The sequence below is a fragment of the Pseudophryne corroboree genome, chromosome 9, assembly GCF_028390025.1.
Source record: "Pseudophryne corroboree isolate aPseCor3 chromosome 9, aPseCor3.hap2, whole genome shotgun sequence".
Classification (NCBI taxonomy): Eukaryota; Metazoa; Chordata; class Amphibia; order Anura; family Myobatrachidae; genus Pseudophryne; species Pseudophryne corroboree.
This window is the reverse complement of record NC_086452.1, coordinates 472,959,722-472,976,647: the sequence shown is the minus strand read 5'-3', so window position 1 is coordinate 472,976,647 and position 16,926 is coordinate 472,959,722. Positions and strand designations below refer to the sequence as shown.

The window sequence follows — 16,926 nt, the reverse complement described above, 5'->3', positions numbered from 1 at the left end:
CCGGACGAGCGTACACAATAAGGGAGGATTTTGAATCCCGGGTAAGACTCATACCAGCCACACCAATCACACCGTACAACTTGTGATCTAAACCCAGTTAACAGTATGATAACAGAGGAGCCTCTGAAAGATGGCTTCCTAAACAATAACCCGAATTAGTTAACAATAACTATGTACAAGTATTGCAGATAATCCGCACTTGGGATGGGCGCCCAGCATCCACTACGGACTCCGAGAAATAGAATTATCGGTAAGTAAATTCTTATTTTCTCTATCGTCCTAAGTGGATGCTGGGGTTCCTGAAAGGACCATGGGGATTATACCAAAGCTCCCAAACGGGCGGGAGAGTGCGGATGACTCTGCAGCACCGAATGAGAGAACTCCAGGTCCTCTTTTGCCAGGGTATCAAATTTGTAAAATTTTACAAACGTGTTCTCCCCTGACCACGTAGCTGCTCGGCAGAGTTGTAATGCCGAGACCCCTCGGGCAGCCGCCCAAGATGAGCCCACCTTCCTTGTGGAATGGGCCTTAACAGATTTAGGCTGTGGCAGGCCTGCCACAGAATGTGCAAGTTGAATTGTGTTACAAATCCAACGAGCAATCGACTGCTTAGAAGCAGGAGCACCCAACTTGTTGGGTGCATACAGTATAAACAGCGAGTCAGATTTTCTGACTCCAGCCGTCCTTGAAATATATATTTTTAAGGCTCTGACAACGTCTAACAACTTGGAGTCCTCCAAGTCGTCTGTAGCCGCAGGCACTACAATAGGCTGGTTCAGGTGAAACGCTGATACCACCTTAGGGAGAAAATGCGGACGCGTCCGCAGCTCTGCCCTATCCGAATGGAAAATTAAATAAGGGCTTTTATAAGATAAAGCCGCCAGTTCAGATACTCTCCTGGCCGAAGCCAGGGCCAGTAACATAGTCACTTTCCATGTGAGATATTTCAAATCCACATTCTTTAGTGGTTCAAACCAATGGGATTTGAGGAAATCTAAAACTACATTTAGATCCCACGGTGCCACCGGAGGCACCACAGGAGGCTGTATATGCAGTACTCCTTTGACAAAAGTCTGGACCTCAGGGACTGAGGCCAATTCTTTTTGGAAGAATATTGACAGGGCCGAAATTTGAACCTTTATAGATCCCAATTTGAGACCCATATACAATCCTGATTGCAGGAAATGTAGGAAACGACCCAGTTGAAATTCCTTCGTCGGAGCACTCCGATCCTCGCACCACGCAACATATTTTCGCCAAATACGGTGATAATGTTTCGCGGTGACTTCCTTCCTTGCCTTTATCAAGGTAGGAATGACTTCTTCTGGAATGCCTTTTCCTTTTAGGATCTGGCGTTCAACCGCCATGCCGTCAAACGCAGCCGCGGTAAGTCTTGAAAGAGACACGGACCCTGCTGGAGCAGGTCCCTTCTCAGAGGTAGAGGCCACGGCTCGTCCGTGACCATCTCTTGAAGTTCCGGGTACCAAGTCCTTCTTGGCCAATCCGGAGCCACTAGTATCGTTCTTACTCCTCTTCGCCGTATAATTCTCAATACCTTTGGTATGAGAGGCAGAGGAGGAAACACATACACCGACTGATACACCCAAGGTGTTACCAGCGCGTCCACAGCTATTGCCTGCGGATCTCTTGACCTGGCGCAATACCTGTCCAGTTTTTTGTTGAGGCGAGACGCCATCATGTCCACCATTGGTTTTTCCCAACGGTTTATTAGCATGTGAAAAACTTCTGGATGAAGTCCCCACTCTCCCGGGTGAAGATCGTGTCTGCTGAGGAAGTCTGCTTCCCAGTTGTCCACGCCCGGGATGAATACTGCTGACAAAACTATCACGTGATTCTCCGCCCAGCGAAGGATCCTGGCAGCTTCTGCCATTGCACTCCTGCTTCTTGTGCCGCCCTGTCTGTTTACATGGGCGACTGCCGTGATGTTGTCCGACTGGATCAACACCGGTCTTCCTTGAAGCAGAGGTTCCGCCTGGCTTAGAGCATTGTAGATCGCTCTTAGTTCCAGAATGTTTATGTGAAGAGACTTTTCCAGGCTCGTCCACACTCCCTGGAAGTTTCTTCCCTGTGTGACTGCTCCCCAGCCTCTCAGGCTGGCGTCCGTGGTCACCAGGATCCAATCCTGTATGCCGAATCTGCGGCCCTCCAATAGATGAGCCTCCTGCAACCACCACAGGAGAGATACCCTTGTCCTTGGCGACAGGGTTATCCGCAGGTGCATCTGAAGATGCGACCCTGACCATTTGTCCAACAGATCCCTTTGAAAAATTCTTGCATGGAATCTGCCGAACGGAATTGCTTCGTAAGAAGCTACCATTTTTCCCAGGACTCTTGTGCATTGATGTACAGACACCTTTCCTGGTTTTAGGAGGTTCCTGACCAGGTCGGATAACTCCTTGGCTTTTTCCTCGGGAAGAAAAACCTTTTTCTGAACTGTGTCCAGAATCATCCCCAGGAACAGCAGACGAGTTGTCGGCATTAATTGGGATTTTGGAATATTCAGAATCCATCCGTGCTGCTTTAGCACCTCTTGAGATAGTGCTAATCCCATCTCTAGCTGTTCTCTGGACCTTGCCCTTATTAGGAGATCGTCCAAGTATGGGATAATTAATACGCCTTTTCTTCGAAGAAGAATCATCATCTCGGCCATTACCTTTGTAAAGACCCGAGGTGCCGTGGACAACCCAAACGGCAGCGTCTGAAACTGATAGTGACAGTTTTGTACAACGAACCTGAGGTACCCCTGGTGTGAGGGGTAAATTGGAACGTGGAGATACGCATCCTTGATGTCCAAGGATACCATAAAATCCCCTTCTTCCAGGTTCGCTATCACTGCTCTGAGTGACTCCATCTTGAACTTGAACTTCTTTATGTACAGGTTCAAGGACTTCAGATTTAGAATAGGCCTTACCGAGCCATCCGGCTTCGGTACCACAAATAGAGTGGAATAATACCCCTTCCCTTGCTGTAGAAGAGGTACCTTGACTATCACCTGCTGAGAGTACAGCTTGTGAATGGCTTCCAAAACCGTCTCCCCTTCGGAGGGGAACGTTGGTAAAGCAGACTTCAGGAAACGGCGAGGTGGAGACGTCTCTAATTCCAACCTGTACCCCTGAGAAATTATCTGCAGGATCCAGGGATCTACCTGCGAGTGAGCCCACTGCGCGCTGTAATTCTTGAGACGACCGCCTACCGCCCCCGAGTCCGCTTGAGAAGCCCCAGCGTCATGCTGAGGCTTTTGTAGAAGCCGGGGAGGGCTTCTGTTCCTGGGAAGGAGCTGCCTGTTGCTGTCTCTTCCCTCGTCCTCTGCCTCGTGGCAGATATGAATAGCCCTTTGCTCTCTTGTTTTTAAAGGAACGAAAGGGCTGCGGTTGAAAGGTCGGTGCCTTTTTCTGTTGGGGAGTGACTTGAGGTAGAAAGGTGGATTTCCCGGCCGTAGCCGTGGCCACCAAATCCGATAGACCGACCCCAAATAACTCCTCCCCCTTATACGGCAAAACTTCCATATGCCGTTTTGAATCCGCATCGCCTGTCCACTGTCGTGTCCACAAAGCTCTTCTGGCCGAAATGGACATAGCACTTACCCGTGATGCCAGTGTGCAGATATCTCTCTGTGCATCACGCATATAAAGAAAAGCATCCTTTATTTGTTCTAACGACAGTAAAATATTGTCCCTGTCCAGGGTATCAATATTTTCGATCAGGGACTCTGACCAAACTACCCCAGCACTGCACATCCAGGCAGTCGCAATAGCTGGTCGTAGTATAACACCTGCATGTGTGTATATACTTTTTTGGATATTTTCCATCCTCCTATCTGATGGATCTTTAAGTGCGGCCGTCTCAGGAGAGGGTAACGCCACTTGTTTTGATAAGCGTGTTAGCGCTTTGTCCACCCTAGGAGGTGTTTCCCAGCGCTCCCTAACCTCTGGTGGGAAAGGGTATAAAGCCAATAACTTCTTTGAAATTAGCAGTTTTTTATCGGGGGCAACCCACGCTTCCTCACACACGTCATTTAATTCTTCTGATTCGGGAAAAACTACTGGTAGTTTTTTCACACCCCACATAATACCCTGTTTAGTGGTACCTGTAGTATCAGCTAAATGTAACGCCTCCTTCATTGCCAAAATCATATAACGTGTGGCCCTACTGGAAAATACGGTTGATTCGTCGCCCTCACCACTGGAATCAGTGCCTGTGTCTGGGTCTGTGTCGACCGACTGAGGCAAAGGGCGTTTTACAGCCCCTGACGGTGCTTGAGGCGCCTGGACAGGCACTAATTGATTGTCCGGCCGCCTCATGTCGGCAAACGACTGCTTAAGCGAGTTGACGCTATCCCGTAATTCCACAAATAAAGGCATCCATTCCGGTGTCGACTCCCTAGGGGGTGACATCCTCATATTTGGCAATTGCTCCGCCTCCACACCAATATCGTCCTCATACATGTCGACACACACGTACCGACACACAGCAGACACACAGGGAATGCTCTATACGAAGACAGGACCCACTAGCCCTTTGGGGAGACAGAGGGAGAGTCTGCCAGCACACACCAAAAAGCGCTATATATGACAGGGATAGCCTTATGATTAAGTGCTCCCTTATAGCTGCTTTTTATATAAATATATAGCCATTAATATGCCCCCCCTCTCTGTTTTACCCTGTTTCTGTAGTGCAGTGCAGGGGAGAGACCTGGGAGCCGTCCTGACCAGCGGAGCTGTGACAGAAAATGGCGCCGTGTGCTGAGGAGATAGGCCCCGCCCCTTTTTCGGCGGGCTCGTCTCCCGCTATTTAGTACATTTAGGCAGGGGTAAATATCTCCATATAGCCTCTGGGGGCTATATGTGAGGTATTTTTTGCCTTTTAAAAGGTTTTCATTTGCCTCCCAGGGCGCCCCCCCCCAGCGCCCTGCACCCTCAGTGACTGCCGTGTGAAGTGTGCTGAGAGGAAAATGGCGCCCAGCTGCAGTGCTGTGCGCTACCTTAGAAGACTGCTGGAGTCTTCAGCCGCCGATTCTGGACCTCTTCTTGCTTCAGCATCTGCGAGGGGGCCGGCGGCGCGGCTCCGGTGACCATCCAGGCTGTACCTGTGATCGTCCCTCTGGAGCTTCATGTCCAGTAGCCAAGAAGCCAATCCATCCTGCACGCAGGTGAGTTCACTTCTTCTCCCCTCTGTCCCTCGTTGCAGTGATCCTGTTGCCAGCAGGAATCACTGTAAAATAAAAAACCTAAGCTAAACTGTCTAAGCAGCTCTTTATGAGAGCCACCTAGAATTGCACCCTTCTCGGCCGGGCACAAAAATCTAACTGGAGTCTGGAGGAGGGTCATAGGGGGAGGAGCCAGTACACACCACCTGACCTGTAAAAGCTTTACTTTTGTGCCCTGTCTCCTGCGGAGCCGCTATTCCCCATGGTCCTTTCAGGAACCCCAGCATCCACTTAGGACGATAGAGAAATCTGCCTTATCAAGCTATCTGCACTCCCCTGCACACGGAATTCCCTACTACAGTCTGTGACTTGTGGTTCTACCGGACTCCAGGGATTCACAACAGAGCATGTATATACAGTATCTCAGCAAACAGAAGCGTGCGTATATGTGTGTATAACAGCAGCCTGTGTAAATGTGACCATGGCTGCAGTTAGGGGATGGGGGATAGGGGGAAGGGGGGTAGATTTGACCTTCTCAGCATGAGGTCTTACTGTCAGCATCATGCACCAGTATCCACCCCATACCTGTGTGCGACACCCCTCATACTGACATAGTTGTGTACTCACACTCACCTTCACATTTCTCCAGGATATGGACAGTTTCTCCTAATTCCAAAGTTAACCCTTGAGGGACTGACCCACGGAAATTGCATATCACTGTAAGAGAGAGACAACAGGCATTACACTGTGTGTAGTACAATAGACGGGTAACTGCTAAGAAGTGTCTATTCGCAATTCTGCTAATCTTTCGTTCGCAATTTAGATAAGCTAAGATTCACTCCCAGTATGCGGCGGCTTAGCGTGTGCAAAGCTGCTAAAAGAAGCTTGCGAGCGAACAACTCGGAATGACTCCCTGTGTGTAGTACAATAGACGGGTAACGTTCTGTATATGAGCACAGTCAGGCATTACACTGTGTGTAGTACAATAGACAGGTAACGTTCTGTATATGAGCGCCGTCAGGCATTACACTGTGTGTAGTACAATAGACGGGTAACGTTCTGTATATGAGCACAGTCAGGCATTACACTGTGTGTAGTACAATAGACGGGTAACGTTCTGTATATGAGCGCCGTCAGGCATTACACTGTGTGTAGTACAATAGACGGGTAACGTTCTGTATATGAGCGCCGTCAGGCATTACACTGTGTGTAGTACAATAGACGGATAACGTTCTGTATATGAGCTCCGTCAGGCATTACACTGTGTGTAGTACAATACACGGGTAACGTTCTGTATATGAGCGCCGTCAGGCATTACACTGTGTGTAGTACAATAGACGGGTAACGTTCTGCATATGAGCGCCGTCAGGCATTACACTGTGTGTAGTACAATAGACGGGTAACGTTCTGCATATGAGCGCCGTCAGGCATTACACTGTGTGTAGTACAATAGACGGGTAACGTTCTGTATATGACTGCTGAGAGTGAGGGTTTGTACTGTCTGAAGGATACGTCTGTGATTGGCTGTGACAGCCCTGTCTACAGCAGCAGCAGCATGGTGTGGCATTGGTGGTCATTCCGAGTTGTTCGCTTGCAAGCTGCTTTTAGCAGCATTGCACACGCTAAGCCGCCGCCTACTGGGAGTGAATCTTAGCTTATCAAAATTGCGAACGAAAGATTCGCAATATTGCGAAAATACTTCTCTGTGCAGTTTCTGAGTAACTCGAGACTTACTCTGCCAGTGCGATCAGTTCAGTGCTTGTCGTTCCTGGTTTGACATCACAAACACACCCAGCGTTCGCCCAGACACTCCTCCGTTTCTCCAGACACTCCCGCGTTTTTCCCAGAAACAGTAGCGTTTTTTCAAACACACCCATAAAACGGCCAGTTTCCGCCCAGAAACACCCACTTCCTGTCAATCACACTCCGATCTCCAGAACAAAGAAAAAACCTCGTAATGCCGTGAGTAAAATACCAATCTTCATAGCAAATTTACTTGGCGCAGTCGCAGTGCGAACATTGCGCATGCGCAAATAGCGGAAAATCGCTGCGATGCGAAGAAAATTACCGAGCGAACAACTCAGAATGACCACCATTGTGTGATAATGTCACCTGACATTGTGTTTCTTTGTCAGTGCAATGTTACATATTGTAATGCTTCAACTATGTCAAAACTTAGATGTGACATTGTATCGGTGTCACAACAATGTGACATAACAAATATGATGCAACATTGTTACACCTGTGATAGCAATGTGATGTTATGTTGTCACTGTGAGTCAGCAATGTGATGTGACACTGTAGTGTTGTGTGTCAGTGATGTGACATTGTAGTGTTGTCTACTGTTGTATGTCAGCAATGTGATGTGACATTGTAGTTTTGTGTGTCAGTGATGTGGCATTCCAGTGTTGTGTGACAGCAATGTGATGTGGCATTATATTGTGTGTTAGTAGCGTGATGTGATAGTATTAATGATACAATGTTATAATGACAACTGTGACAATAATTTGCTGAGTCTGCAGGTTTATGTCACAGCAACAGTTTGTGATGCCGTAAAATTATGACAACAATAAACTGTAAGGCTGTGACAATATGACAATGTGTTGGAAAGCTGTGACAATATGACAATGTGCTGTGAGGCTGTGACAATATAACAATGTGCTGTGAGGCTGTGACAATATAACAATGTGCTGTGAGGCTGTGACAATATAACAATGTGCGGTAAGGCTGTGACAATATAACAATGTGCGGTAAGGCTGTGACAATATAACAATGTGCTGTGAGGCTGTGACAATATAACAATGTGCAGTGAGGCTGTGACAATATAACAATGTGCTGTGAGGCTGTGACAATATAACAATGTGCTGTGAGGCTGTGACAATATAACAATGTGCGGTGAGGCTGTGACAATATAACAATGTGCTGTGAGGCTGTGACAATATAACAATGTGCTGTGAGGCTGTAACAATATGACAATGTGCAGTGAGGCTGTAACAATATGACAATGTGCAGTGAGGCTGTGACAATATGACAATGTGCGGTAAGGCTGTGACAATATAACAATGTGTGAGAAGGCTGTGACAATATGACAATGTGCAGCAAGGCTTTGACAATATAACAATGTGCTATAAGGCTGTGACAATATGACAATGTGCGGTGATGCTGTGACAATATGACAATGTGCGGTGATGCTGTGACAATATGACAATGTGCGGTGAGGCTGTGACAATATAACAATGTGCTATAAGGCTGTGACAATATGACAATGTGCGGTGATGCTGTGACAATATGACAATGTGCGGTAAGGCTGTGACAATATGACAATGTGCGTTAAGGCTGTGACAATATGACAATGTGCGGTAAGGCTGTGACAATATGACAATGTGCGTTAAGGCTGTGACAATATGACAATGTGCGGTGATGCTGTGACAATATGACAATGTGCGGTAAGGCTGTGACAATATGACAATGTGCGTTAAGGCTGTGACAATATAACAATGTGCGGTGAGGCTGTGACAATATGACAATGTGCAGTAAGGCTGTGACAATATAACAATGTGTGGTAAGGCTGTGACAATATAACAATGTGCGGTGAGGCTGTGACAATATGACAATGTGCAGTAAGGCTGTGACAATATAACAATGTGTGGTGAGGCTGTCACAATATAACAATGTGCTATAAGGCTGTGACAATATGACAATGTGCGGTGAGGCTGCGACAATCTAACAATGTGCGATAAGGCTGTGACAATATGACAATGTGCGTTAAGGCAGTGACAATATGACAATGTGCGGTGAGGTTGTGACAATATGACAATGTGCGGTAAGGCTGTGACAATATAACAATATGCGGTGAGGCTGCGAGAATCTAACAATGTGCGATAAGGCTGTGACAATATGACAATGTGCGTTAAGGCAGTGACAATATAACAATGTGCGGTGAGGTTGTGACAATATGACAATGTGCGGTGAGGCTGTGACAATATAACAATGTGCGGTGAGGCTGTGACAATATAACAATGTGCGGTAAGGCTGTGACAATATGACAATGTGCGTTAAGGCTGTGACAATATGACAATGTGCGGTGAGGTTGTGACAATATGACAATGTGCGGTAAGGCTGTGACAATATGACAATGTGTTGTAAGGCTGTGACAATATAACAATGTGCGGTGAGGCTGTGACAATATAACAATGTGCGGTGAGGCTGTGACAATATGACAATGTGCGGTGAGGCTGTGACAGTATGACAATGTGCTGTAAGGCTGTGACAATATAACAATGTGTTGTAAGGCTGTGACAATATAACAATGTGCGGTAAGGCTGTGACAATATAACAATGTGCGGTGAGGCTGTGACAATATGACAATGTGCGGTGAGCCTGTGACAATATGACAACAATGTGTTACGAGGCTGTGACAATATAGCAATGTGTGGTAAGGCTGTGACAATATAACAATGTGCGGTAAGGCTGTGACAATATAACAATGTGCGGTAAGGCTGTGACAATATAACAATGTGCGGTGAGGCTGTGACAATATAACAATGTGCGGTGAGGCTGTGACAATATGACAACAATGTGTTACGAGGCTGTGACAATATAGCAATGTGTGGTAAGGCTGTGACAATATAACAATGTGCGGTAAGGCTGTGACAATATAACAATGTGCGGTGAGGCTGTGACAATATAACAATGTGCGGTAAGGCTGTGACAATATAACAATGTGCGGTGAGGCTGTGACAATATAACAATGTGCGGTGAGGCTGTGACAATATAACAATGTGCGGTGAGGCTGTGACAATATGACAATGTGCTGTAAGGCTGTGACAATATAACAATGTGCGGTGAGGTTGTGACAATATAACAATGTGCGGTAAGGCTGTGACAATATAACAATGTGCGGTAAGGCTGTGACAATATAAATGTGCGGTGAGGCTGTGACAATATAACAATGTGCGATAAGGCTGTGACAATATGACAATGTGCGGTAAGGCTGTGACAATATGACAATGTGCTGTGAGGCTGTGACAATATGACAATGTGCTGTAAGGCTGTGACAATATAACAATGTGCGGTGAGGCTGTGACAATATGACAATGTGCTGTAAGGCTGTGACAATATAACAATGTGCGATAAGGCTGTGACAATATGACAATGTGCGATAAGGCTGTGACAATATGACAAAGTGCGGTAAGGCTGTGACAATATGACAATGTGCTGTGAGGCTGTGACAATATAACAATGTGCGGTGAGGCTGTGACAATATGACAATGTGCTGTAAGGCTGTGACAATATAACAATGTGCGGTGAGGCTGTGACAATATGACAATGTGCTGTAAGGCTGTGACAATATAACAATGTGCGGTGAGGCTGTGACAATATAACAATGTGCGGTAAGGCTGTGACAATATAAATGTGCGGTGAGGCTGTGAAAATATAACAATGTGTTGTAAGGCTGTGACAATATAACAATGCGATAAGGCTGTGACAATATAACAATGTGCGGTAAGGCTGTGACAATATAACAATGTGCGGTGAGGCTGTGACAATATAACAATGTGTTGTAAGGCTGTGACAATATAACAATGTGCGGTGAGGCTGTGACAATATAACAATGTGCGGTGAGGCTGTGACAATATAACAATGTGGGGTGAGGCTGTGACAATATAACAATGTGCGGTGAGGCTGTGACAATATAACAATGTGCGGTGAGGATGTGACAATATAACAATGTGCGGTGAGGCTGTGACAATATAACAATGTGCGACAAGGCTGTGTCAATATAACAATGTGCGGTGAGGCTGTGACAATATGACAATGTGCTGTAAGGCTGTGACAATATAACAATGTGCGGTGAGGCTGTGACAATATAACAATGTGCGGTAAGGCTGTGACAATATAACAATGTGCGGTGAGGCTGTGACAATATAACAATGTGCGGTAAGGCTGTGACAATATAACAATGTGCGGTGAGGCTGTGACAATATGACAACAATGTGCGGTAAGGCTGTGACAATATAACAATGTGCGGTAAGGCTGTGACAATATAACAATGTGCGGTGAGGCTGTGACAATATAACAATGTGCGGTAAGGCTGTGACAATATAACAATGTGCGGTGAGGCTGTGACAATATAACAATGTGCGGTGAGGCTGTGACAATATAACAATGTGTTGTAAGGCTGTGACAATATAACAATGTGGGGTGAGGCTGTGACAATATAACAATGTGTTGTAAGGCTGTGACAATATAACAATGTGCGGTGAGGCTGTGACAATATAACAATGTGCGGTAAGGCTGTGACAATATAACAATGTGCGGTGAGGCTGTGACAATATAACAATGTGTTGTAAGGCTGTGACAATATAACAATGTGCGGTGAGGCTGTGACAATATAACAATGTGCGGTGAGGCTGTGACAATATAACAATGTGCGGTGAGGCTGTGACAATATAACAATGTGGGGTGAGGCTGTGACAATATAACAATGTGCGGTGAGGCTGTGACAATATAACAATGTGCGGTGAGGATGTGACAATATAACAATGTGCGGTGAGGCTGTGACAATATAACAATGTGCGACAAGGCTGTGTCAATATAACAATGTGCGGTGAGGCTGTGACAATATGACAATGTGCTGTAAGGCTGTGACAATATAACAATGTGCGGTGAGGCTGTGACAATATAACAATGTGCGGTAAGGCTGTGACAATATAACAATGTGCGGTGAGGCTGTGACAATATAACAATGTGCGGTAAGGCTGTGACAATATAACAATGTGCGGTGAGGCTGTGACAATATGACAACAATGTGCGGTAAGGCTGTGACAATATAACAATGTGCGGTAAGGCTGTGACAATATAACAATGTGCGGTGAGGCTGTGACAATATAACAATGTGCGGTAAGGCTGTGACAATATAACAATGTGCGGTGAGGCTGTGACAATATAACAATGTGCGGTGAGGCTGTGACAATATAACAATGTGCGGTGAGGCTGTGACAATATAACAATGTGCGGTGAGGCTGTGACAATATAACAATGTGCGGTAAGGCTGTGACAATATAACAATGTGCGGTGAGGCTGTGACAATATGACAACAATGTGCGGTAAGGCTGTGACAATATAACAATGTGCGGTAAGGCTGTGACAATATAACAATGTGCGGTGAGGCTGTGACAATATAACAATGTGCGGTAAGGCTGTGACAATATAACAATGTGCGGTGAGGCTGTGACAATATAACAATGTGCGGTGAGGCTGTGACAATATAACAATGTGCAGTGAGGCTGTGACAATATAACAATGTGCGGTGAGGCTGTGACAATATAACAATGTGCGGTGAGGCTGTGACAATATGACAATGTGCTGTAAGGCTGTGACAATATAACAATGTGCGGTGAGGCTGTGACAATATAACAATGTGCGGTAAGGCTGTGACAATATAACAATGTGCGGTGAGGCTGTGACAATATAACAATGTGCGGTAAGGCTGTGACAATATAACAATGTGCGGTGAGGCTGTGACAATATGACAACAATGTGCGGTAAGGCTGTGACAATATAACAATGTGCGGTAAGGCTGTGACAATATAACAATGTGCGGTGAGGCTGTGACAATATAACAATGTGCGGTAAGGCTGTGACAATATAACAATGTGCGGTGAGGCTGTGACAATATAACAATGTGCGGTGAGGCTGTGACAATATAACAATGTGTGGTAAGGCTGTGACAATATAACAATGTGCGGTGAGGCTGTGACAATATAACAATGTGCGGTAAGGCTGTGACAATATAACAATGTGCGGTGAGGCTGTGACAATATAACAATGTGCGGTAAGGCTGTGACAATATAACAATGTGCGGTGAGGCTGTGACAATATGACAACAATGTGCGGTAAGGCTGTGACAATATAACAATGTGCGGTAAGGCTGTGACAATATAACAATGTGCGGTGAGGCTGTGACAATATAACAATGTGCGGTAAGGCTGTGACAATATAACAATGTGCGGTGAGGCTGTGACAATATAACAATGTGCGGTGAGGCTGTGACAATATAACAATGTGCGGTGAGGCTGTGACAATATAACAATGTGCGGTGAGGCTGTGACAATATAACAATGTGCGGTAAGGCTGTGACAATATAACAATGTGCGGTGAGGCTGTGACAATATGACAACAATGTGCGGTAAGGCTGTGACAATATAACAATGTGCGGTAAGGCTGTGACAATATAACAATGTGCGGTGAGGCTGTGACAATATAACAATGTGCGGTAAGGCTGTGACAATATAACAATGTGCGGTGAGGCTGTGACAATATAACAATGTGCGGTGAGGCTGTGACAATATAACAATGTGCAGTGAGGCTGTGACAATATAACAATGTGCGGTGAGGCTGTGACAATATAACAATGTGCGGTAAGGCTGTGACAATATAACAATGTGCGGTGAGGCTGTGACAATATAACAATGTGCGGTGAGGCTGTGACAATATAACAATGTGCGGTGAGGCTGTGACAATATAACAATGTGCGGTAAGGCTGTGACAATATAACAATGTGCGATAAGGCTGTGACAATATAACAATGTGCGGTGAGGCTGTGACAATATAACAATGTGCGGTGAGGCTGTGACAATATGACAACAATGTGTTACGAGGCTGTAAATCTGCGACACGCTGACAGGGACATAGCGTGACTGCTCAGCTCGGTATTGTGTGAGGCTGTGACCCCGGCACATAGCTCCATACTGAGAGGCTGTGACCCCGGCACGTAGCTCCATACTGAGAGGCTGTGACCCCGGCACGTAGCTCCATACTGAGAGGCTGTGACCCCGGCACGTAGCTCCATACTGAGAGGCTGTGACCCCGGCACATAGCTCCATACTGAGAGACTGTGACCCCGGCACATAGCTCCATACTGAGAGGCTGTGACCCCGGCACGTAGCTCCATACTGAGAGGCTGTGACCCCGGCACATAGCTCCATACTGAGAGGCTGTGACCCCGGCACGTAGCTCCATACTGAGAGGCTGTGACCCCGGCACATAGCTCCATACTGAGAGGCTGTGACCCCGGCACGTAGCTCCATACTGAGAGGCTGTGACCCCGGCACATAGCTCCATACTGAGAGACTGTGACCCTGTGCTGACAAGACTCTTGTACCATTAATAACCCCGCGTCCTGGCGTCTGCAAAAAGGCTGTAGAGCCATCTAAATAGACTGCATCAGCGCCATATCTCTTCCCCTGTGACACCCTGACCGCGGCGAGCGCTCTCTGCTGCAGTACTAACCCCCTCACTGCCAGAGCGTGCTGAGGCTGTACACACGTGCCCACTGTACACATACATACAGCACACATACATACTGCACACGTGCCCACTGTACACATACATACTGCACACGTGCCCACTGCGCACATACATACAGCACACGTGCCCACTGTACACATGCATACTGCACACGTGCCCACTGTACACATACATACAGCACACATACATACTGCACACGTGCCCACTGTACACATACATACAGCACACATACATACTGCACACGTGCCCACTGTACACATACATACAGCACACATACATACTGCACACGTGCCCACTGTACACATACATACAGCACACATACATACTGCACACGTGCCCACTGTACACATACATACAGCACACATACATACTGCACACGTGCCCACTGTACACATACATACTACACACATGCCCACTGCAACATTCTCACTGCACACGTACATACTACACACATGCCTACTGCACAGAAGCCCACTGCATACATGTCCACATACATACTTCATACATGACCACTGCACACGTACATATTTCACAAATAAGCACTGCACACGTACATACTACAAACATGCCCACTGTACAGAAGCACACTGCAGGCATGTCCACTGTACACATACATACTACACATATGTCTACTGCACACGTACATATAACCCACATGGGTCTGGGACTCAGGGTCGACAACAAAAAGGTCGACACACCTTAGGTCGACACCAATTGGTCGACACGCTTTAGGTCGACATGGACAAAAGGTCGACATGGACAAAAGGTCGACAGGAACAAGGACGACATGGAAAAAGATCGACGTGAGTTTTTTATGTTTTTTTGGTGTCGTTTTCTTCGTAGAGTGACCGGGAACCCCAAATAGTGCACCGCGTCCCCTCGCTTCGCTCGCCATGCTTCGGGCATGGTGCCTTCGCTTCGCTCGGCACAGATTACCGTTCCAATCGTAGTCCACGTGGATCGTTAAGTATGAAAAGGTTCCAAAAAAGAAAAAAAACATTAAAAACTCATGTCGACCTTTTTCCATGTCGACCTTGTTCCTGTCGACCTTTTGTCCATGTCGACCAAAGGTGTGTCGACCAACTGGTGTCGACCTAAGCTGTGTCAACCTTTTTGTTGTCGACCTGGAGTCCGGATACCAACCCACATGACCACTGCATACACTCCCACTGTACACATACATACTGCACACATGCCCACTGTACACATACTTACTGTGCGCATACTACACACATGCCCACTATACACAAAACCACTGCACAAGTTGCCACATACACATGCTCACCACACACAGACCCAATACAGTCAGAAAACACACAAGTAACACACTCACCTCCTACCTCCCTCCAGGCAGCCTAAATAATATCCCCAACACTCCCAGAGACAGATGGACGTGTAATATTTATAATAGATAGATGTTGCTGCAGCCATTAAGGTCTCCACCGCAGAGCTTTTCTATACCAGCCAGTAGCACGGGTAATACTTCCTACACTGGAGAAGAGCAGTAACACTGAGAGATATTCATACACCAGAAGAGGAGACCATGTTATGTCTTCTTCTCCAGATTGTGATATATTGCAGATGCCTTGCGTCCGACCTTTTATAGACCATGTTTCTCAATATCCCACAAGTGTTGCGCTGGATGTGAAGCTTGCTGTTTTATTACCCTCTATATAAAATGAATAGTTTATGAAGATGGGCTGCAGTAGAATCGTAGTGTGTAATGTGTATAGGTGAGTGTGATACAGCTTCTAGATCCGTGCTCTTAGCCATCGGATGGACCTTCTGGATGCATACAGTAAGGGGACATCACAGGATGACCTGGAGATAGCTTCTAAATCAGTGCTCTTAGCCATCGGATGGACCTTCTGGATGCATACAGTAAGGGGACATCACAGGATGACCTGGAGGTATCCACAGTGCTTAATGTACTATAATGAAGTCATTAGCAGCATCCAGTGACGGGTGTTATCACCACAAGTGCAGAGTAATCAGATACCTGTGATGATAAGCTCACTGGAGGTGATCTACTTCTGAATATCCATGTCAGATGTTCCCAGCTATGGAGGACATACAGATGAGGTCAAAACTGTGCTTCTTTAAGTTGTACTGAGGTGTAAGCATGAAGTCTCTATAAAATAATAGGACATGGACTTTGGTTTAAAGACCACCAGCCCACTCCTTCTCCAAAGCTTCTGAGCACTGAGGAAAGACCTCTAGGCCACTCCTTCTCCAGATCTTCTGGGCACTGAGAAAGACCATCAGGCCTCCCATTCTCCAAATCTTCTGGGCATTGAGGAAGGACCACCAGGCCACCCCTTCTCCAGATCTTCTGAACACTGAGGAAAGAGCCCCAGGCCACTCTTTCTCCAGAACTTCTGTGCCTTGAGAAAAGACCACCAAGACACTCATCCAGATTTTCTGGGCACTGAAGAAAGACCATCAGG

At 46.5% G+C, this 16,926-nt stretch overlaps 1 protein-coding gene across 1 annotated transcript in view; it reads right to left on the bottom strand.

The window, feature by feature from the left end:
- The window catches only part of LOC134958873 (dedicator of cytokinesis protein 3-like), a 326,200-nt gene that overhangs the window by 183,956 nt on the left and 125,318 nt on the right, over positions 1-16,926 (bottom strand). Inside the window, exon 2 of the mRNA XM_063941575.1 lies at positions 5,801-5,884. Coding sequence (XP_063797645.1) covers positions 5,801-5,884 — 84 coding nt within the window. The remainder of the gene's footprint in view (positions 1-5,800; positions 5,885-16,926) is intronic.